The sequence below is a fragment of the Rattus norvegicus genome, chromosome 1 (genome assembly GCF_021556685.1).
Source record: "Rattus norvegicus strain SHRSP/BbbUtx chromosome 1, alternate assembly SHRSP_T2T, whole genome shotgun sequence".
NCBI classification, from domain to species: Eukaryota; Metazoa; Chordata; class Mammalia; order Rodentia; family Muridae; genus Rattus; species Rattus norvegicus.
In genome coordinates, this window is record NC_141534.1 from 215,217,093 (window position 1) to 215,239,407 (window position 22,315).

The window sequence follows — 22,315 nt, forward strand, 5'->3', positions numbered from 1 at the left end:
AGCAATGGGGAGCACGAGGCAAGAGTATCATGTAAAGACAGCTTTGGGCTCCATACTGAGTCTGAGGCCAGACTCAATGGTGCACACTTTCATGCCAGGTACGCAGGAGGCAAACTGGAATCTCTGTGGGTTGGAAGCCAGCCTGTTTTACATAACGAGTTCCTGGATTGCCAAGACTACATAGAGACCCTGTCTCAAAAACAAACAAACAAACAAAAACCCCACACCCTCTATCTCAAAATCACAAACAATAAAATAAAGATAATAGAGATTATCCATATGTGCTACTGGCCTATACACTCCAGAGGTGGTAGCAGGAGGTTCATAAGTTCAATCCCATCCTGGGCTATTATAGCAAGGCATGCTTAATAATAATAATAATAATAATAATAATAATAATAATAATAATAACAACAGGGGTCACCCAGGGTAGAGTAGAGCTGTACCAATAACCACTCCACCACACTCTTATTTCATTTCCCCCTCACTGTAGCCCCTTCTCAGCCCACAAAAGCCACCAAAGTTTTCCTTCACATAAAATATTTATTTTAATATAATTTATTTTGTGAAGTCTATTATTCTAAGAGTTCTGTTTGTGAAGGAAAATATTAAAAACAGAATTAATGAGCTATATCAGTAAGAAAAAAAGTGAGGGAAGATACGCCCCTCCAATCCCCCCCACCCCCACCCCCACCCCCCAGTCCCCAGGATTTCTCTGTGTAGCCCTGGCTGTCCTGGAACTAGCTCTGTTGACCAGGACTAGAATCTAACTCAGTATAGATTGTTATTTTTATTAATTATTGACCAGGTTATTAAAAAACAAAACAAAAGAAAGGCTGGTGATGATGGCTCATGCCTTTAACCCCAGCACTCGGGCACTTGGGAAGCAGAGGCAGGTGGATTTCTGACTATGGGGCCAGTCTGGTCTACAGAGTGAATGCCAGGACAGCCAGGGCCACATGGAGAAACCCTGTCTCAAAAAACTATGACCAAACCAAACCAAAGTTCTCACAGTGCAGCAAGTCTGGTTTCTGAGTCCCGTGTCTGAAAAACCAGGGCTGAAAGTTCAGAACCTCTCCACTCCTGACGCCTGTCTTCAGTGAAAAGGACCTGTATGTGGCGGGCTCCCTATAGCAGTGCCTATCACAGCCTTGGCAGAGAGCTGGCCCCCTAAGGACTACTGTATCTATCTGTGAAACAGAGATATCCTGAATCTTTAGGACCCTACAGCCTGTGGAAGCCACCCACTCACCCAATCCAACCCTGCTACTTAGTGCCCTTCCTGGTGTGTCCTAAAGATGTGTTCGGTATTTTTTAAGTCAGTTGATGAAGCAGTGGAAGTACCCGCCCTTCCCCCACACTTCTGCTAACGGTTTCCATTCATCCACACACACTAAGTGCCTTCAGTATACAGTGGCTTCTGTAGGACTATTCGAAGCCTTCTATTTCAGTGCATGCGATGGGTCAAGAGTGTGTAAATAAGATGTTTACACCCTGGAGGAAGCGAGAGGAAACAGCAGTGATTTAAACAATCACTCCCCTGCAGAAAACATCAGGTGAGGTGCTGCTGGTCAAAATCCGAGTACTAATCTTAGAGGCAGCTACTCCTACGCTGTACTTAGAAGAGGAAAAATAGTTGATCCTTAACACCATACACGTTCTGAAAGTTGTAGTATAAACCGTCTGGAAACGTAAGCTGTGGGCAAACAGTTTGGAGAAGAGAGTCGGATCCCGGGTTTCTTCACTTCGCTGCTCACAACAGGCAGAGTGTAGAAAATTAAGAAGCCTTCTCCCTATAAAACAGGACCGACGAGGATGGGATTCGAACCCACGCGTGCAAAGCACAATGGATTAGCAGTCCATCGCCTTAACCACTCGGCCACCTCGTCCCACGTAGGATGATCCTTTCCACATTCCTATATCTGCCATCTCCTGCGCACCTCCACGTTTACATTCATAATTCCGGTACTCACCCGGAAAAGTTCAAAAGAAGAAACAGTAACAAAGAGTTTTTTAAATTTCCTCTACAAAGGCTTCAACCGAGAACCGCGTCATCACGCCAGTGATGCACAAGCTCTGCCAGGGTTTTATTCCCCCGCGGTCCGGCGAGCGCACCAAAATTTCAGGATGAGCTAGGGCTGAGGGGGTCTAAATCCAGCTCCCCAGGGAGAGAAACGCGTCCAGGGGTCCCCGGCCGCGCGCCGAGACCGCGGCTAGGTTCAGCGTTTGCAAAGCGCGCGCCGAACCACCACTGCTGCAGTAGCTCCTCCTCTCTCACAGAGGGCGAGCTGGCAAGCGCCTACATGGAGGCAAGCGGATGGTGGGCGGTGCTGCGCGTAGGGCTCGGCTGGCCTCGGCTGGCCTCGGCGGCGCTCGGGAGGCTGCGGTAAATCCGGGCTTGCGGTGGCTGGCAGAGGTTACGGCCCGGTGGTCTCTGCTTCTCGCCGGGATCCCCGAGAGCCATGCAAATGTCCTACGCCATCCGATGCGCCTTCTACCAGCTGCTGCTGGCCGCGCTCATGTTGGTGGCAATGCTGCAGCTGCTCTACCTATCGCTGCTCTCCGGTCTGCACGGCCAGGAGGAGCAAGAACAGTATTTCGAGTTCTTCCCGCCGTCTCCGCGATCCGTAGACCAGGTAAAGTCTCAACTCCGCACCGCACTGGCCTCCGGAGGCGTTCTGGATGCCAGCGGCGATTATCGCGTCTACAGGGGTCTACTGAAGACCACCATGGACCCCAACGATGTCATCTTGGCCACGCATGCCAGCGTAGACAACCTACTGCACCTGTCCGGACTTCTGGAGCGCTGGGAGGGTCCGCTGTCCGTTTCAGTGTTCGCGGCCACCAGAGAAGAGGCGCAGCTGGCCACGGTGCTGGCCTACGCGCTGAGCAGCCACTGCCCCGAGATGCGCGCCAGGGTCGCCATGCACCTCGTGTGCCCCTCGCGTTATGAGGCCGCTGTGCCCGACCCCCGAGAGCCTGGGGAGTTTGCCCTGCTGCGGTCCTGTCAAGAGGTCTTTGACAAGCTAGCCAGGGTGGCCCAACCCGGGATTAATTATGCACTGGGGACCAACATCTCCTATCCCAATAACCTGTTAAGGAATCTGGCTCGAGAAGAAGCCAATTATGCCCTGGTGATCGATGTGGACATGGTGCCTAGCGAAGGGCTGTGGAGAAGCCTAAGGGAAATGTTGGATCAGAGTAACCACTGGGATGGCACAGCCCTGGTGGTGCCTGCGTTTGAAATTCGCCGAGCCCGCCGGATGCCGATGAACAAGAACGAGCTAGTACAGCTCTATCAGGTGGGCGAAGTCCGGCCCTTCTATTATGGGCTATGCACGCCTTGCCATGCGCCCACCAACTACTCCCGCTGGGTCAACCTGCCAGAAGAGAGTTTGCTGAGACCTGCCTACGTGGTGCCCTGGAGGGACCCCTGGGAACCGTTTTACGTGGCTGGAGGAAAGGTGCCCACATTTGATGAACGCTTTCGGCAGTATGGTTTCAATCGAATCAGCCAGGTACTTAAAAAGGAGAGGGCATGTGGGACTGGAACTGGAGGTATGTCAGGGATGGAGTGGCCATTGGTGGGAAAGAGGCAATGAAGCAAGAAGATGGATGGTGTAGAATTGAGGAGGGTGGAGTGACACTTTAAGGATGATCATTTGGGCCCTGGGGATATCATTAAGTTATTATGATTAAATTATTATGACCTCTCTCTGTCTCTCTCCCTCTCTTCCCTCTCCTCTCCTCCATCTCTCCAGGCTTGTGAACTGCACATGGCAGGGTTTAATTTTGAGGTGCTGAACGAAGGTTTTCTGGTTCATAAGGGATTCAAGGAGGCATTGAAGTTTCACCCCCAAAAGGAGGCTGAAAACCAGCGCAATAAGATTCTTTACCGACAATTCAAACAGGAGTTGAAGGCTAGGTACCCCAACTCTCCCCACCGATGCTGAGTTCTTTCCTTCCACGGTCTGAGAATTTTCAGCATCTGGCGCTTCAGGCCTGACTGGGGTAAGAACATGCCTCCACTTTACAGAGGTAGCTGTGGTTTTGGAACACTGGACTTGACTATGAGGTGCTGGGAGCAAGTCTCAGCTTTACCACTAACTAGTAGGGTGGCCTTGAGCAAAACCTGTTCCTTCTCTGAGCCTCCATTACCCCGTCTGTAAAAAGGGAGGTGAAAATACCTACCTCACAGAACTGTTGGCTCAGATGAGACGCTGTATGTGAAAACATCCTGTAAACTTCGTACAAATGTGAAGTATTAATATTGCTACAGTGTTATTATTATGATATTGTTATTATTAACAATGTTGGGTGGATAGCGGCAGAGCAAAAAGTATGAATGGGCTAGAGCTTGAGTATTTAATAAAATGAGCCTTTTGGAAAGATGAAAACATAGAACGTAGTGCTCAGAACTGGCGTAAAATGTAAGCTTCCTCGTTCTCTTCATGCCTGCGCCCTCCACCCTCCGAGCTCCAAGGAGGAAAGGGTCTGTAGGTCCTGGGGGTTAAAAGTCCCAGCTCTGTGCCCTCCTGGAGGTCGGGCTACTCATTTGCCTTCGGATGACAGTGTGTAAATAAACGAGTGTTACACCCACAGCTGGCTCTGTTACTCTCCTAAGCTGAGGGGTGGTGGGCCAGAGTATCGTGTTATATGGCGGTGGACCCAAGGACACAGACCACAATGCTAGGACAGGCTGAAGGCCTGGGACTGTAGGCCAGTTGCTATGGAGACCCGTCCGCCGTTTCCCGGCATGCCTGGACACCAGTAGTTCCATTGTAAGCTCCACAATGGGCGCCTTCTGATGACGTACACGGAAGCGTCGACACCTCCTGGAGAAAGAGGGACCTGCGCAGCTCTCTTCGGGAGACCAACGGCGGAGCGTTCACCTGTGTCCGACAGCTCTCCGGGACCGGAGGCCCCAGTCTCTGCGGTGCGTATGGCCACGCCTAGCGCTGGGTTGGGCTTCCCGGGTCGGAGTCAAAGCAGAGACTTAACCGGCCCGGCTCGTGCTGGCCTGAGAGGAGCCGGCGGTTCTGAGGGTGGATCGGGGTTGGACGGTCCCTTGCGCCTCAGTTTGTTTCCTGTGTTTGTAGGGAGGGGTCCGCTTTCCCTGGAGGTTTGCTCTGGAGGTGCTTATACGTTTGTAAAGAGAAATCTCATGTACATCGCACTTTACCGTGTGCCTCTTCATTCCCAACAATCCTCAGCAATGGTATATATCCCCTATTGTACCCGGGTTAAGGAGGGACGGTTGTGACTTCATTTAACGAAGTCAGGATCAGAGTCAGCTGGAGGAAGGAGATCGTTGAGTTCGCCCTGCGTCTTAGCAAGCATATATACCACGGTGAAAAGGAATTGTTAGTGAAGGGGATCTGAGGCTTGAGAAGGGGAACGGTGAGACTATTTTGGAGATCTGGATTTTAGAGCAGGAGGGAATGCTACTTAAACTCTCCTGCAGCTCCGGCACTATAATTACTTGAATGGGTGTGAAGGAGCGTTGGCACCACTCCAAGTAGGGCTACCAAGAAGTAAAACTCAATTCCTGTACCGCAAAGGTTTGTTAATTTGTGTTTAGAAGTCTTGGGTCGGGGTTGGGGATTTAGCTCAGTGGTAGAGCGCTTGCCTAGGAAGTGCAAGGCCCTGGGTTCGGTCCCCAACTCCGGAAAAAAAAAAAAAAAGAACCAAAAAAAAAAAAAAAAAAAAAGAAGAAGTCTTGGGTCATCAAGTGAGCTGGTACTGCACTAGGTGAATAGGACAGATTGCAGCCCCTGTCCTGATGAAACACCCACATTTCACTGGGTGGACGGACATGAGAATGGGAGAACATGGGACAAAAAACCTTCTGGGGGAGGCACGGGGAAGACTTACAGAGCAGCAACCAGAGATGTAGAAATAACACCATTTACACCAGTGTGAACTAGAAGCTTCTACATCCAAGATGGCTTATTCTCTCGGGTGATCTGGCAGCATCAACCTCTCATGTCTCCTTCATTCTGAAAATACCTTCCACCCCAACTTTAGGATTTTTTTTGGGGGGGGGTTCTTTTTTTCGGAGCTGGGGACCGAACCCAGGGCCTTGCGCTTCCTAGGCAAGCGCTCTACCACTGAGCTAAATCCCCAACCCCCAACTTTAGGATTTTCAATCTGCTCTGCAGAGGTTTCTCCCCCTGCCTCCTTTGTTGACCTTGAGAATTCCAGCAAAGACCCCTTGTCACGTTTCTGCCTGAATAGTCAGACTACATTCAGCCTAAACAACTTGCCAAATGGAGGTGGTGGAGCCTAGGTCTAGTGGAAGCTTGCATACCTATGTCCCCGGTCCTTTTCTCACATCTAGGTCTTTGTACTCTGCCGGGAATGTTTCTCTCATGTCAGCCTGGTCCTCACCTAGTCTGTCTCCCTCTGGAAGCTGTCACTGTAGCAGCAAGCTCCAGATCCTGTGTAAACACCTCTCCCATAACACCTTAGTTTGTCTCTCTTCACACACACCGTTATAAAGGTCTGTTTCTTTGCCTTCCCTCCCAGGAAGTTGTTATTTCCTCGAGGCCAAAGACTGACTGTCGTAGCTATGGTATAGCATCTGCCACAATCCACAGTGACTGTTGGTACCAGGCATATATTAAGTGTTTAGTAAGCTAAAAGGTGGGTGGAGGGACTTAGCAGTGTTTAATGTTTCTGAAAGAGAAAGCTCACCTAAGGCAAGCACTGAAAAACAGCGTTTGCTACAAGGCAGTTGATGTGTAATTCTGCCACAGTGGTTTCACTGTGAGTGCTGGATATCCAAATGCTGAAAGTCAGAATAGCAAGTGTGCACAAGGCCTGGAGAACTGTAGGAAATTAAGTAAACCGAGCCAAGTTTCATATTTCTGCATTCATTCTTTTACCTACTTATTTATTTATTTGAAATAAGTAAGTTTTTGACACGGCCTCACCAGCTATTGCCAGCCTGAAACTCTGTATAGCAGGCTGAGCTTGAATTTGTAGTAATTCTCCTGAGTGCTAAGATAACCACTACACCTGGCTTTATTTTTTTATTTGTGTTTGTTTTTTCCAGAGGGATCTAGTCCAAGTGCCTCTTTAAGCAGCAATTCTACCACTGAACTATACCCCTGACATACTGCTTTTATTTGCTTTTGTTTTAAGACAGAGCATCACTATCTAACCCACAATGGCCTAGAACTTGCAGACCTGCGTCAGGATGTGGGGGGTTGGGATTATGTGTATGAACCTCATCAGGCTCTTGTTTATTTCTTTCTAGTACTGAGAGTTGAGTCCAAGACCTCATATAAGCTAGAAACATTATCACAATTCTCTGCTCCCCACTACTTCCACCCCCCCAATGGCTGTCCTGGAACTCCCTCTGTAGACTAGGCTGGCCTTGAACTCAGAGTTCCACCTGCCTCTGCCTCTGCCTCTGCCTCTGGAGCACTGGGATTAAAGGCATGTGCCACTACCACCTGGCCTCTCTCTCTCTCTCTCTCTCTCTCTCTCTCTCTCTCTTCTTTTTTTAGATTTCTTTTTTTTTTTCTTTTTTCTTTTTTTTGGAGCTGGGGACCGAACCCAGGGCCTTGAGCTTGCTAGGCAAGTGCTCTACCACTGAGCTAAATCCCCAACCCCAGATTTCTTTTTTTATATATGTGGGTATGCTGTAGCTGTTTTCAGACACACCAGAAGAGAACATCAGACCCCCATTACAGATGGTTGTGAGCCACCATGTGTTTGCTGGGAATTAAACTCAGGACCTCTTGGAAGAGAAGTCAGTGCTCTAAACCACTGAGCCATCTCTCCAGCCCCTTCTGTTTTCCCTTAATGGTAGAAAAACCTGAGCACATCTGAATTCCCACATGGGAAGGTGCTTCCTGTTCACGTCCTTAGGAATGCTAGGGACTTAGGGTATTGCTCAGTGGTAGTTTGGGCTCAGCATTTATGAGAACCCAAGTTCAATCCTTAGTCCTTCACCAAACAAAATAAAAACCTGCGTCAGGATCATTTATGAAGAAGGGGACTTAACTGAATGGAGAGAAACAAGCCTGTAGTCCTGTGGCTTGGACAACAGACCAATTCTCAAAAACAGCTGTGAACATTGGTGAATGCTGGCTTTTCCAGCATGCTTAAGAATCTGAGTTTAGCTGAGCAGTAATGATGCATTCCTCTAACCACAGCATTCAAGAGGCAGAGGCAGGCAGTTCTCTGTGAGTATAAGGCCAGCCTGGTCTACAGAGGAACCAGAGAAACCCTGTCTTGGAAAAACAAGAACAAAAAAACAAAAACAAACAAACAAACAAAAAAAAAAACAACAAAACCCAGACAAACAAAAAAGAATCTGTTTAATCCCCAGTATCAGAAATTTTTAGGGAGTTGGGGATTTAGCTCAGTGGTAGAGCACTTGCCTAGCGAGCGCAAGGCCCTGGGTTCGGTCCCCAGCTCCGAAAAAAAGAAAAGGAAAAAAAAAATTTTTTTTACAATGGACGTTGGTGATCCTAGAGAAATAGTTCAGCAATCAAGAGCACTGGCTGGTCTTCCAGAGGACCCAGGTTTCATTCCCAGCCCCAACATGGCGCTCACAACCGTCTGTAATTCCAGTTCTAAGAGATCTGATACTTCCTTTGCAGGCACTGCACACACATGGTGCAAAGACACAGGTACAGGCAAAACACTCATAATATAAAATTTTTTTAAAGATTTATTCATTTATTATATATAAGTACACTGTAGCTGTCTTCAGATACATCAGAAGAGATCTCTTTATAGATGGTTGTGAGCCACCATGTGGTTGCTGGGAATTGAACTCATGACCTCTGGAAGAGCAGTCGGTGCTCTTAACCGCTGAGCCATCTCTCCAGCCCATATAAAAATTATATATATTTCTCAGAGTCCTAGGGGCTGGAAAGACAAGTTTGAGGAGCCTGTGTCTGACAAGAGCCTTTTTGCTAGAGCACCTTATTTAAGGAGGCGGAGGAGAAAGATTTATATTTTATCAGACCCTCTCTGATTAAGGCCATCAGTACACTTGAGGACAGACCTCATCATCTTTCAAATGTCCCATTTTGGGCTAACCAAATGGTTCAGAAGGTAAAAGCAACTACCACCAATGTTCAGTCCAAGAATCCACATGGTAGGAGGAGAGATCTGACTCGTACAATCTGTCCTCAGACTTGTACTCATACTCTGTGTGTGTGTGTGTGTGTGTGTGTGTGTGTGTGTGTGTGTGTGTGTGTGTGTGTGTGTAATGAATAACAGAAAACCCTGAAGGTCTCATCTTGGACATTAAGCTTCCGATACAGGCCAGAAAGAAGGAGCTGAAAATCAGGGAGATGGAAACACTGAGGACTGAAGAAGCGGTGACAGGATTTGATCTAGACCACAGGAAAAGATCCCAGAGGACTGTGAGACAGCACTGGAAAGAAAAGCCAAGGACATTGTAGACATTATAATAACATGGACAAAGAATTGGGGTAGGCGTGAGAACTGGCCATTCAGTGAGATAAAGGAGCCAGAGAGTTCAAGTGCAGTTTGTGAAGGATCTTGTTGGAGCCAGTCAGAAGCTTGGGTCCAGTCCCGTCCGCAGTGGGGAACCTTTCCCATTGTGACTCATAGCCTTGGTCAGCATTCCCATGCATCCCAGAATTCTGTAAGAGGAGCAAATTCCATCAGGTTCGAGTTCAGTGTGGTGACACTAGTCACTTCCCCTATCTCGTTTGAGGATTGTGTTTGGCCAGCTCCCTTTGGCTGTAGTGGATAGTGACTAGTAATGGCCTATACTCCCTCTCCCAGAGCCCAGATGCCCATCCAGCCTTCAGGGAAAGAAACAGAAGAGATGGAGGCAGAAGGCGATTCAGCAGCTGAGATGAACGGGGAGGCAGATGAGAGTGAGGAGGAACGGAGCGGCAGCCAGACTGAGTCAGAGGAGGAGAGCTCAGGTGAGCCCCTGCAACCTACCCCCCGCCCCGCGCCCCACACACACACACATACAAGAGCAGCAACCTGCCCCTGTAGAACCAGTCCTAATTGCCCTCTCACCTCAGAGATGGATGACGAGGACTATGAGCGGCGCCGCAGTGAGTGTGTCAGTGAGATGCTGGACCTGGAAAAGCAGTTCTCGGAGCTGAAGGAGAAGTGAGCATGGGAGAGGTGGCGGGCCTTCGTGCAGCTGGGGTGCAGGTGCCCGTAGTGATGAGCAGCAAGTGGGGCGTGAGGGGAACAGGTGTTCCGCAGGCACTTGCCCGAGAGGACAAGTGACCAGTGGAGAAGCCAGTGGTACACAGCTGCCTTTTCACCTCCAGGTTGTTCAGGGAACGGCTGAGCCAGCTGCGATTACGACTGGAGGAAGTGGGGGCCGAGAGAGCCCCAGAATATACAGAGCCTCTTGGAGGGCTACAGCAGAGCCTAAAGATTCGTATTCAGGTGGCAGGTCTGTGGCTGCCCCGTGCTGCTCTCCAAACCAGCTCTCTGTTACCTTCCACTTTGCCCCTGCCCTGATCACCCTATTCTGGTGGCTCTTCTTTTGGGGAACACTAGGGCCTCTGACCAAACAGAGCTCCTCTTCCCCTTTGCAGGGATCTACAAGGGCTTCTGTCTGGATGTGATCAGGAATAAGTATGAATGTGAACTACAGGGAGCCAAACAGCACCTCGAGGTGAGCGGCATGGGCCCCGTGGGAAGGCAGGCAGGCGACACTGAGGTCGAGCAGCCCCCGGCTGAGTGGCTCTCCCCATCCTAGAGTGAGAAGCTGCTGCTGTATGACACACTGCTTGGGGAGCTGCAGGAGCGGATCCAGAGGCTGGAGGAGGACAGACAGAGCCTGGACATCAGCTCTGGTGAGGCGGGGCCCAATCCTGATGGCCCCACCCCTTTCTGGACCTCAGTTTCCCAGGCTGCACAAGGGGAATCAAACAGCCCACTTCTTGAGGTCAGGAAAGTGTCTAGCTCAGTATTCCACATATAGTGAGGGCTCAAGCAGAGTGGGTCTCCTGCCTGCCCCTATTCAGAATGGGGGTACCCAACTGACACATAGATGCATATTAAAAAACCATAGCCTCCATGATAGTGGCATCTGTGCTTATATGGGGTCTGGAAGTTGCCTCCATCCCCTGTCTACAAAGCAAGAGGCTTAAGCAAGGGCAGTGTTCTTTCCCCAGGCTGCCCCAGTACACCAAGAGGCTGCCAGCCTCAACCCAGGGTCAGGGCGATGGTCCATGGTCGTGATGGGGAAGGGAGGGAAGGCCAGGCTGTCCATGGCAGAACCACAAGGGTAATGGGGATGGGCTGTGGGCTACTGTCCTGACCCTGACCCTGAGTCTCTGGGCACAGAGTGGTGGGACGACAAACTACATAGCAGGGGCAGTTCGAAGACCTGGGACTCAGTGCCACCCAGCAAGAGGAAGAAGGCACCACTCGTTTCTGGTATCCTTCCGTCAAAGTCACCTGACACGGGGCAGGATGGGGCAGGCCCTGGACTCGGGGAGGTTAGAAGGATCATGTGGAACAGAGTCAAGCTACAGTCACTCATGGCCATTTGGTATCACATGAAAATGCCCATCTATCAGAATTTTCTTCTGCATTCTAGGTCTTCCCGAGTTCAGTGATCCCCAAAGAAACAGAGCGCTCTCAGCTCACTAACTCCTAATAATTTCCTGATAAAGATCAGCCTTTGAAGCCCTCTGGCCTCCCTTCAATGTCCTGGTGTAGGCCTCATGCTGACTCAGTCATTCCTACCCAGACCTTGCTCAACCCCTCTACCACTATTACCTGTCTGCTCTGTGGTGTCATGTCAGATGCCGTCTCTGAATTCTCTCCTGATCCATATTCCCCACCTCACCCCATGCATGTGGTTCTCTTCTGTACTGAGCATCCTACGGGGACTTAACTGTCTGACCCTCCTGTGCTGCACAGCATAGTACTGAGCTGAGGTCCTCCATAGCCATAGCGTCAGCCCTAGGATCACCTCAGGATGGAGGCAGGAGGGAGACATTATTGAACGATCGTGGATAAAGGTAGATTTAAGATACAGAGCTCAGACAGTGTTACCAGGAGGGACGAGGCCAGGATCCACTTTTAGGTGAAGAGGGTCCAGTAAGCCAGTTAGTGACAGCCAGTAGCTACTGGTACCAAGTGCGGGGCCCCTTAGGGTGGACTGGGCTTTGGTCATCTGAAAGAGGGTGAGAATGAATGAGGGAAATAGGTAGGGTTTCCTGCTAACACAGTTCTCACACTTGCCAAGAACTTGAGTCCCAGAGGCAGGAGGCAGAGGCAGGTGGATCTCTGTAAGTTTCAGGCCAGCTAGGATCACAAAGACCGTGTCTCAAAAAAAAGGCTCTGGCAGCACCTCCTCCATGTGCCAGATCTCCTAAGCAGAGGGTGTGTAGCACTGCTGCCTGTGGCCTTCACTGGAGCCTTGTTGCATTTCTCCTGTAGTTGTCCTTGACCCTTGTGTAGGCCCATACATTGTGTACATGCTGCAGGAGATCGACATCCTGGAAGACTGGACGGCCATCAAAAAGGTAGGTCCACTGCTGCCTGCTTACCCCACCCTGCTTTGCCACCCATCCTGCTCCTTCCAACCATTTCCTCCCTGCTTCCCACTCCTTCACCTGGCCCCTGTGCCAGGTCTCATGTCCGAGGATGCCCCCGTGCCAGCTCTAGTATCCAAGGATGCCCCTGTGTCAGCTCTAGTATCCGAGGATGCCCCCATGCCAGCTCTAGTATCCGAGGGTGCCCCCGTGCCAGCTCTAGTATCCGAGGATGTCCCCGTGCCAGCTCTAGTATCCAAGGATGCCCCCGTGCCAGCTCTAGTATCCAAGGATGCCCCTGTGTCAGCTCTAGTATCCGAGGATGCTCCTGTGTCAGCTCTAGTATCCGAGGATAACCCCCGTGCCAGCTCTAGTATCCAAGGATAACCCCCGTGCCAGCTCTAGTATCCAAGGACTAGTATCCAAGGATAACCCCTGTGCCAGCTCTAGTATCCGAGGATGCCCAGGCAGTTCTCTGCTTGCGCCTCAGCAACATCTATCTCAGCCCAGGTGCCCTGACTCTGTGGAAGTTTGTAGTCCTCCTGCTTAGAGACTGCCCTGAGGAAGGGGTGTTCGTGTCAGCCCTTGTTCCAGGAGGGCTGGAAGAAGAGGGGCAGCTGCTGGGCTGGCCTCCAAGCCGAGACACTTTGGGGCTTGGTGTAGAAGATTTTTATACTTCATACAACTTGACTCAGAGAGGCTTTTATCCTGGTCTGTGGGGGGCAGTATCAACAAGCTATAATGGACTCTAAGGGACCCTTTCTTCTCTCCACCCAGGCCAGGGCAGCAGTGTCCCCTCAGAAGAGAAAAGCAGATGGTAAGAACCGCAGACACAGGCTTGTCAGAATTGGTAGCCTGATCTGACTTTGAGGGTTTTGTGGGAGTTTGAGGAATAGAATCCAGGTTGGAGAAGCTCTTGGCTGAGGGAGCAAGAACATGGAGAGGTGGAGGTGTAGCTCAGTGGTAGTGCTCTCGCCTAGCATGGGCAGGAACCCAGTCCCAGGCTGCACACCACAAGAAGGTAAAAGTGCCTGGAGCCCCCAGGCAGGGTGGAGCAGAGAGAGCAGTAAGAAGAGACCCTTATGGATGAAGGGAGTAAGGCACTTCCCTCAGTGCCTTCAGGAAGTGGTGGTTGTCATTTTCTTTCAACGTCCTTCTACCCTTCTAGGACCCTGACCCTGCATTTACACTCGGAGGGTCCTTGGGGCAGCTGGCACCGCACACAGGATTAACGTTTCTCTGCAAAGGCAGGGGGTTACTTACTGCTGGACTCCTCTGCTCTCCTTGGGATCTGTATAACCAACCGGCCCTGACGCTGACCTGGCCAAGCAAGACCGTTGTCTCCATCCCTGAGCAGCCCACCCCTCCCCAAAGAGTAACTTCTCAGTGTCCCCCACAAGAAGACAGGCCTCATCCAGAGTCAAAGCAGCAACCCTCCTGACTAAACCCTGGTCCTTGGCCACTGAGTCATGAGCCAGGCCCCGCTGCAGGAGGGACTCCTGCCAGAGACATGTTGGGTCTTGCCCATCCTAACTGCCACTGGGGAGTTGGCTTCCCAGGCTTTCTCAGGGCCATTCCTGGTGTCTGCCTCTCAGATCCCAAGGACTGGAATAAAATTGGACCTGGATATGACTGCTGTGTGGTTGTTGTATCTTACAAGGGAATCAAGGCTTTTGTGGGGAGCACCTAAGACAGACTTCTGGGGTCCCTACAGTTTGAGACATTAGTTCTTAGAGAAAAGCCTGAGGAAGGAAGTTGGGACCAGGGCAGGCAAACAGTCGAAGCACGTGGCCTCGGGTGGGGAAGGGGCTTCTGCACATTTCTGGAGGTCAGGTCATGTCTGCACCTGCCCCAAACACTTGGCAAATTGGCAAGGCGGGCTAGCTAGCAGGGTCTGTGTGTGGGAGACAGCTAGCAGCAGCACCATGTGCTGTCGACCTCACAGCCACACGCCCCCTCTGCTTAGCAGTGAGTGTCAGAACCACCCCCAGAACCTCAGTTAAGCAAAGAGCTTAGTTTCCATGGAGACACAGCATCCTTTCTCCATAGCAACCTGAAATCACAAAACCCAAGTTAGATTCAGGAATGAGTCATCTGCAACCAGTAGGGGGTGCTCTCCCACAAGGCTGACCCCGCCTTCAAGGCTGGAACAGATGAGCCAGTGACCACAGACTTCTTAAGGTGACCCAGGGGTGCGGCTTGGGCCTGTGGGAACTTGGTTGGCCGTGTTTAACCCCTCCCTATCCCACTGCATAGTGTGAGGAGGCTACAGGAAGTGCTGTGTGGAGGTGCTCCTCCCACAGCGGGGGCCCTGATAGACTCTAGTGTGGAAGCCTCTGCCATTCAAGACTGGGCCAAGAGCAAAAGAAGTGGACACTGGCTACATGGAGTGGACATACAAGAGTTAACTGGCGGGGTGTGACCGGGCGAACCGCCTTCAGGAAGTGTTACTCACCGCCAGGAATGTGCACGCCTGTGCCTTGGGGGTTGGATTCTCTTCCTGAGTCCCAGGAGAAGCTGAAGGAGCTCCCAGCCATGGAAGACCCTGGTGAGACCGAAGCACACCCTCTGGGAGCCACCAGCCTGAACTTTGTACCTGGGTACCAACAGGAAGAAAAGTTAGTAAAGTCGGGAGATCAGCCAGGTGCAGGGGGTGAGGGCAGTTATAGGAAGATCTGGCAAGGACAGGAGAGATGGGAAGCCCCAAATGGGAAGAGGTGTTCACCCAAGACCCCTACTCAAGTCTGGGTGTCTGCCCCCAGGCCATCTCCAGACCCACTGTATGACACACCTGATGCCAGAGGGGTTCAGGCAGGCGGGTCCCAACAACCAGCACGCACAGTGAGCTTGCGGGAGCGGCTGCTGATCACCCGGCCTGTGTGGTTACAGCTGCGGGCCAACGCTGCAGCCGCACTGCACGTGCTGAGGACAGAGCCTCCGGGGGTGAGTCTCTCCCGTTCCTAAAGGTCTAGCCGGACAAGACTGGGAGGGAAAGGGCCTGGACGTGGAGATCCTGAGCCTCCTAATCTTGATCACTCGCAGACCTTCCTGGTGCGGAAATCTAACACTCGCCAGTGCCAGACTCTATGTGTGCGGCTGCCAGAAGCTAGTGGCCCCTCTTTTGTCTCCAGCCACTATCTCCAAGAGAGTCCTGGCGGTGAGGAGGGTGGCCTAGAGGGAAGGGGCTGGAAGACAGGCAGGGGAGGGAGGTTCCCAGAGAACGGCCTCACTCCCAATGTCTCTCAGGCATCTCTTTGGAGGGCTCAGAGCTCACATTCCCGGACCTGGTCCAGCTCATCTGTGCATACTGTCATACCAGGTGAGCCTGCCAGCAGGGCACCTGGTGACCCCTGGGCCTGCCTCCAGGGACTGCCCACCCTCTGCATCTGAGCACCACTCTCTCTTGACTGCACTTTGCTCTGACCTTAGGGACATTCTTCTCCTCCCTCTCCGACTCCCCAGAGCCATTCATCAGGCAGCCACCCACAAAGAGCTGGAGGCCATCTCCCATCTGGGCATGGGTAAGGGTCCCCTGCAGCCTGTTACACAGATGGACACATAGAAGCCAAATGGGGGGAAGAAAGAACAACCAAGATTTTTCTTTGTGGGTACTCTCCAGAGCCAGCTCTGAGGTCCCCATTGGTTTCTGATTGCTAGAGTTCTGGAGTTCCTCTCTCAACACCAAGAACCAACAGAGACCTTCAGAAGCTCCGCAGATACCCCGGCTGAAGGCTCGCTCCCCTCAAGAGCTGGATCAGGGCACTGGTGCAGCCCTCTGCTTCTTCAACCCCCTCTTCCCCGGGGATCTGGGCCCCACCAAACGTGAGAAATTCAAGAGGAGTTTCAAAGTGCGTGTATCCACAGAGACCTCCAGCCCTCTGTCTCCACCTGCTGTGCCGCCTCCTCCAGTCCCCGTTCTGCCAGGGACATCTTCCAGCCAAACGGAAAGACTGCCCCCTCGACAGCTGCTGCAGAGGGAGAGCTCAGTGGGATACCGTGTGCCAGGAAGTGCTTCTGGTCCTAGTCTTCCTCCCCTACCTTCACTTCAGGAGGTGGACTGCTGCTCCCCCAGCAGCTCAGAGGAGGAGGGTTCTTCAGGAAGCCCTACAACCTCCCCACGCCTAAGCCGCCCAAGGCACCGGCGGCCTCTGCTTCGGTCCATGAGTTCTGCTTTCTGCTCTCTGCTGGCACCAGAGAGGCAGGTGGGCCGGGCAGCTACAATGCTAATGCACAACCGATACACAGCTGTGGGTCAGCTAGTGCAGGACCTATTGACCCAGGTTCGTGTTGGTCCTGAGTCCCGGGAGTTGCAGGGCATCCGACAGGCCCTGAGTCGGGCACGGGCCATGCTGAGTGCAGAGCTGGGCCCTGAGAAACTGCTACCACCAGAGCGGCTGGGTAAGGCCGAGCCCTGGCCTGCACCGGTTCATGTCCCTGGCTCTCCATCCTCCCCTGTCTCCCTCTCTCCTTGACTTTGGTACCTAATGACTGCTGCTTACCCTGCACCCCACCCCCACCCCTTCTCACTACTGGTGCAGGGAATTCCATCTTCTCCTCCTCACCCTTCTCCCTATCTCCTGTCTTGGCGAGGGACTCCTGCTTTTCCAGGCTTCTTTCCCCTGACAGCAACAACTCTCTTCTTGCAGAATTGGTCCTGGAGAAATCCCTGCATCGCTCTGTTCTCAAGCCTCTTCGACCCATTCTAGCTGCCCGCCTGCGGCGCCGACTTTCCACAGACGGTTCCCTTGGCCGCCTAGCTGAGGGCTTCCGCCTGGCCCGGACCCAGGGGCCTGGAGCCTTCGGGTCCCACCTGAACCTTTCTTCCCCAGTGGAGATAGAACCAGTGCGTCAGAAGCTGCTGCAGCTCCTTCGTGCCTACTCGCCTAGTGCCCAGATCAAGTGGCTCCTGCAGGCCTGCAAGTTGCTATACACAGCCCTGAAAACCCAGGCAGGTATGACCCCCTTACCCCAACCACTTCCCCCAGCTCCACTCTTTCAAAGTAGAGGCTGTGCACTACCCACTTCCACAGCAAGCCGGTTCCAGAACCCCAGAGCTGCAAGCAGCATAGAAGGATCCAATCCTCTATTCCAGGAACTCTAGAGAACATTGTCTTTCTTCCCTGTAACTTTCCCTGAGGTTGCTATGTTGGTCCTGGTCTGTTACCTAGTTACCTAGGGATCTAGCAGGCGGAGGGGAGGGGTCACTGTCTAGTGTGGCGATTGGGCCTCTGAGGAGGCTGGAACTTCTTCCCATGTCTCCACAGGGGAGAATGCAGGTGCTGATGAGTTCCTGCCTCTCTTGAGCCTTGTCTTGGCCCAGTGCGACCTTCCTGACCTCCTGTTAGAAGCTGAGTATATGTCAGAGCTACTGGAACCCACATTGCTCACTGGGGAGGGTAAGAGTTCCCTCGCTTCCTGTTGGGGTGAAACTGGGGCTTCTTAGCTGCTAGTAAGTTCTTAGTAATCAAGGAAGGAAAGGCAGGCCACCCTACCCCAGCCTGAGGTGCATTTTATGTATCCTGTGTCCCAGGCGGCTACTACCTGACCAGCCTCTCAGCCAGCCTGGCCTTGTTGAGTGGCCTAAGCCAGGCCCACGCACTGCCACTCAGCCCTGCCCAGGAGCTCCAACGTTCTCTGGCCCTCTGGGAACAGCGCCGCCTGCCGGCCACCCACAACTTCCAGGTAAAGGGCCCTTCCCCACGTCTTCCCCATACTGGCCATGCTTGGAGGGACTCTAACATTACCCAGCACAGTTCCTCTACCCAGCACAGTTCCTCTAGCCTTGCATCACCCTACAATAGAAATAAAGGCCCACCTGGGTATCAGAGCAGCCCTTCAGGAGAATGTGTTCCATGGGGCAGGCACTGGACTGTGAACTTCAGGGCAGCCTCCTTGAATCATCACAGAAACCCTGCAGAGGTAGGGCCATTGTTTTTCTCATTTTACAGATAAGGAAGTAGAAACTGATGTCAGAGTGACAGCTAATTCCTGTCCTCTAGCACCAGCTAAGGCTCTACCATCCTTGTCCTTGAGCTTCAGTCTTTGCTCCCATTTGGACCTCAGCCAGGGCACACCATCCTTGACCTTCAACCTTCTCAGTCTTGCCAGATCCCAGATTCATCCCAGCTCTATCACTTTTTGTCTGTGCCTTGGTTTTCTCATCTCTAAAATGGGCACCTTGGTTGCCATGAAGGGAAGGTGTACTAGTGAACTATGGGGGAATAGTTCTAGGTAGGTAGCCCCAGGAACAGTTATGGAGAGAGCCAAGCACACAGTGGACTTTCCTTATAGATCTTTTCATAAAGTCCCCTCTGGCTGGCCTTGCACCTATACCACTAGTCCGAACACATTTCTCCCTGCCCCAATGTCCCCCTTGGAGCCCACAAGTCAGTCAGATCTACCATGAATGTGTACCACCCCACTCTATCACTGCACAGCTTCAGCCTGTCCCTTGTGCTTTGGAGGTGACAACCAGACAGAGCTGAGGACTTGTTCTTACTTTCTGCACAGCACCTCCTCCGAGTAGCCTACCAGGACCCCAGCACAGGTTGCACCTCCAAGACCTTGGCTGTGCCCCCGGGGTCTTCGATTGCCACCCTGAGTCAACTCTGTGCCACCAAGTTCCGAGTGACCCAACCGGATGCATTTGGCCTCTTTCTCTACAAGGACCAGGGCTACCATCGCCTGCCCCCTGAAGCCCTAGTCCACAGGCTTCCCACAACTGGTTACCTCATCTACCGCCGGGCAGAGCGCCCCGAGACCCAGAGGGCTGCAACAGAGAAGACCAAGACAGGAAATGAGAGGCCAGAGGCAGGAGCATGGGAGGAGGAGAAAGGGGGTCTAAATGGTGAAGGGAAATCTGAGATAGCTGTTGACCAAGAAGGCAAGGATCAGGCCAGAGGAGGTCACATGCAGCTAGAGGAACAAAAGGCAGAGGGATGCCCGGCTTTAGAAGAGTAGCCAGGAACAGCTAAAAGGGTTACCTGGGTCTTCAGGAGCCTCTAAGTGCACTCTGCCCAGCTGCCGAGCTTCCTTCACTACCCACACACAGTTCTCTGTGGTGTCTGCCACTGCCTCTAGCTGATCTTCATGAGTCCACCTGCTAGGGAACAGGGAGCTCACCATATAGACGAGGGCAGCGTTAAAAGAGTTGGGAGACTGCCAGACCCTCTGTTCAAGGCCCCTGGCTTCTGTCTTCCCCTGTAACCCACAGGGATAAATGTGTCTGGTAAGGAAAAATTCCTCCTAATAGCCAGCTTCTGACATAGGGGGACAGTAATCCCGGCTTCTTTTGCCTCTCCCACTGCCCATGAGTACAGGCAGGTTCTGGAGCATCAAGACCTTTTACAGCTCCAGCCTCCTAGTTTCAGGGGTCAGGGAACCAGCGGAATGGCAGCAACACTCCCCAAACTAACAGCGCTACCCAGACACGGCATCTGCTGTTCAGAGAAGGGATATGGCTGCTGTTCTGCACGGTTCCTGAGTGACCCAGGGCCTACAGGGGTGGTCGGCAGCTCAGCTTAGGCAGGGGAAAGAGAGGAAGGAATGGGTGTCAGTAGCCATGGCGGTTGGTCCGTAGGTTGCCTCCCTCACCTGTGTCTTCTTCCCCGGGCAGTTCAGAGATGGTTATTGTCCTGGAGGTCAGAAAGCATATATGTTCCAGCCTTTTTCCAAGATCAAAAATCTGCTGAGGCACTTAGGTAATTCTGGGAAGTTGGACCCTGAGAAATAATGCACACTAGCAGAAAGAGAAGTTTCCAGCACAGGGAGAGGTGTTCCACAATCACTGCCTTTGTATCCCGCTCCTTGGGCCCTTACTAAAGCTCGATAATGAGGCATGGTGTGGCTTGTGGGCCCCACTGCAGTGCGGTGTAGGTAATTCCCAAGATGTCCCAGAAAACTAGCTCTCCAGGCCAGGGCAACCGGCCCCAGAGAGAAACCCATTGCAAATCTGAGAAAAATACTCACCCATAGCCACAAGAGGGCGTGCACAGCCCAAGATCTGTAGAGGGTCACCCACCCCCTTCACTCCCCCACCCCTCCCGGAGCGGTGGGAGGGGTGTGGCTAGAGAGAATTTAAGAGACACAGAATGCAGTCACCGGCCTTTCACTTACAGCGTGGGAAGTGTACAGCAGAGACCACTCGCAGTCAGAAACTCTTAGGAAAGAACTGTTTCCAGGCAAAGGAGAACCACAGCGGGTCTCAGAGATGCTCTCCTGGGCCTCCCAGCACCAGGGCACCAACTTACATGTAATCCATACCAACAGGGAGGCAGACTTTCAGATCCACATCTAGCCAGTGTAGGGTTCCAGGCTAGTCACTAGGCTGCCAACGATCCTTCCCCACTTCTGTGACCCCTCTCCAGGAGGGAAAAGTGTGATAAGGGACAAGTTCATCTGATAGCTAACATCTGGCGTGGGGGAGGGTGTCCCCAGTTCTTTTTTCCTTTTCTCACCACCCAGGAGGAGCCACAGATCTTTAAGGCTCTGAACAACATGGCCCCTTATCCATTATATGTCTTCCCTTCCTCCCTAATCCTTTGTACAGGATGGAGCACTCTACAGGTGCTCAATAAATGGTGTCCACTGACTGAAGCTTGATAACTAGAAACAAGGGCCTGGGGTGGTATGGGGTAGGAAGGCCATTTCTGGGAATGAGACACAGGATGTGCAGTGCTCAGTCCCAGGGGAAGGACCTGGAATGTCTGCAGGGGGTGCTTAGACAACCCCAGGGGCAGGATATGGAGCTTGTCTCATGGGAACCAGGTTTCTGGGACCTCCACAGGCCTTCCTTTTTGTTGGTTCTAATTCTGGGCTCCTAGAAGTCAGTGTGTATCCAGTCACGGCTCAAAGGAGCACTGTTGGCTCCTGTCTGCTTTCTGGACCTTTTGTTGAAGCCAAATCAGTATGAGCACAGGTCGAGTTCAGTGGCAGACCCAGACCCACCAGGCAGGGGTGCTGGTAATAGGCCAGTCGTAGATTGCTATCTCCACTTTGTCTGATTTTTCCCCTCCTGATGTCTCCATTATATAAAGTAGGAACCTGAGGCCTTCTTCAGGTAAGTAGCTTGTTACAGGATTTAAAACCCCAACGTATACCCTCCAGAGAGGAAGGATCATTTATTCATACTCTCAACAAACAAAGCCGTGCATGGTAGCACACATCTGTAATCCCTGAACTTGGAAGGCTGAGGCAGGAGGATCAGGAGTTCAGGGACATCCTTGGCTACATAATTGGAAGCCAGCCTGGGCTACATAGCAACACCCCCCCCCCCAAATCTCAAAAGAGGAGTGTGTGTATTTTGTGTCATAAAGAGAGATTCAGTACCAAGTGCTGTGGTCTGGCAAGTAACTGAACCACTGCATCCTGGCAACTCTGTCCTTTCTGCATCTCCCATGTCCTAGAAGTTAAGGCTCTAAGCTGTGCTGTGCCTCGTCCAGTGTCCACTGCTGTGGTGCAGGACAGGGGCACTGGCTAGTCGGTTGGGTGTCTTGAAAGCAGGCACATCATTTCCTTGCTTGGCAATGTTGCATGTGTTATCTTAGTCACCCCAGTTGTACGTGTGAGTTTGTTTATTGTCTGTCTTCCTCACTAACCAGCCAGAACCAAACAGGCCTTCTTCCCAGCAGGCCTTCAAGACCTAGAACAATGCCTTGGCCGGAACTGGCACTTTTACGACCGTATGTGGGATGATGCAGAATGGTGGGTCCAGGAAGACTTCACAGAGAAGTCTCTGCCCTGGGGCTGGCTCGCTTACTGAGGGGTGTGTGCACCCCACTTCAGCCTCACACCAGGAGCTCTTC

The 22,315-nt window shown here is 52.1% G+C and overlaps 3 protein-coding genes, 1 long non-coding RNA gene and 1 other non-coding gene across 10 annotated transcripts; 3 read left to right on the forward strand and 2 right to left on the reverse strand.

The window, feature by feature from the left end:
* Window positions 1-1,807: 1,807 nt before the first annotated feature.
* Window positions 1,808-1,889, reverse strand: Trnas-gcu2 (transfer RNA serine (anticodon GCU) 2). The gene has a single exon. It is a non-coding gene; the product is annotated as a tRNA-Ser (tRNA).
* A 487-nt stretch (window positions 1,890-2,376) lies between these two features.
* B4gat1 (beta-1,4-glucuronyltransferase 1) lies at window positions 2,377-4,599 on the forward strand. Its single transcript, NM_001106324.1, has 2 exons — window positions 2,377-3,518; window positions 3,762-4,599. Exons 1-2 carry the CDS (start codon window positions 2,463-2,465, stop codon window positions 3,951-3,953), a joined length of 1,248 nt encoding a protein of 415 aa, NP_001099794.1. The 5' UTR covers window positions 2,377-2,462; the 3' UTR covers window positions 3,954-4,599.
* Window positions 4,600-4,794: 195 nt separating this feature from the next.
* Brms1 (BRMS1, transcriptional repressor and anoikis regulator) lies at window positions 4,795-14,144 on the forward strand. Of its 3 annotated transcripts, none has more exons than NM_001009605.2 (10): window positions 4,795-4,936; window positions 9,778-9,923; window positions 10,029-10,119; window positions 10,287-10,414; window positions 10,560-10,639; window positions 10,724-10,820; window positions 11,314-11,406; window positions 12,439-12,503; window positions 13,290-13,329; window positions 13,681-14,144. In NM_001009605.2, the coding sequence occupies exons 2-10, from the start codon at window positions 9,785-9,787 to the stop codon at window positions 13,686-13,688; spliced, it is 741 nt and encodes a 246-aa protein (NP_001009605.1). In that variant the 5' UTR covers window positions 4,795-4,936; window positions 9,778-9,784; the 3' UTR covers window positions 13,689-14,144. The 3 variants fall into 3 exon arrangements, with proteins under 3 accessions (NP_001009605.1, NP_001424464.1, XP_087404214.1); NM_001437535.1 differs by having other exon boundaries at window positions 13,295-13,329; XM_087548088.1 differs by having other exon boundaries at window positions 4,862-4,936; window positions 9,778-9,918; window positions 10,024-10,119.
* On the reverse strand, window positions 11,977-17,671 carry LOC147997026 (uncharacterized). The gene is made up of 4 exons (XR_015652812.1): window positions 17,535-17,671; window positions 15,304-15,697; window positions 14,968-15,108; window positions 11,977-14,565 (listed from the first exon to the last, which is right to left on the reverse strand). It is a non-coding gene; the product is annotated as an uncharacterized LOC147997026 (long non-coding RNA).
* Window positions 14,840-21,102, forward strand: Rin1 (Ras and Rab interactor 1). Of its 4 annotated transcripts, none has more exons than NM_139038.2 (10): window positions 14,840-15,130; window positions 15,275-15,455; window positions 15,555-15,669; window positions 15,759-15,831; window positions 15,942-16,033; window positions 16,170-16,910; window positions 17,159-17,464; window positions 17,777-17,908; window positions 18,043-18,194; window positions 19,023-19,488. In NM_139038.2, exons 1-10 carry the CDS (start codon window positions 14,976-14,978, stop codon window positions 19,470-19,472), a joined length of 2,397 nt encoding a protein of 798 aa, NP_620607.2. In that variant the 5' UTR covers window positions 14,840-14,975; the 3' UTR covers window positions 19,473-19,488. The 4 variants fall into 4 exon arrangements, with proteins under 4 accessions (NP_620607.2, XP_087467666.1, XP_087467624.1 ...); XM_087611540.1 differs by having other exon boundaries at window positions 15,002-15,130; window positions 15,402-15,455; window positions 19,023-21,102; XM_087611498.1 differs by having other exon boundaries at window positions 15,002-15,060; window positions 19,023-21,102.
* The last annotated feature ends 1,213 nt before the right edge of the window (window positions 21,103-22,315 follow it).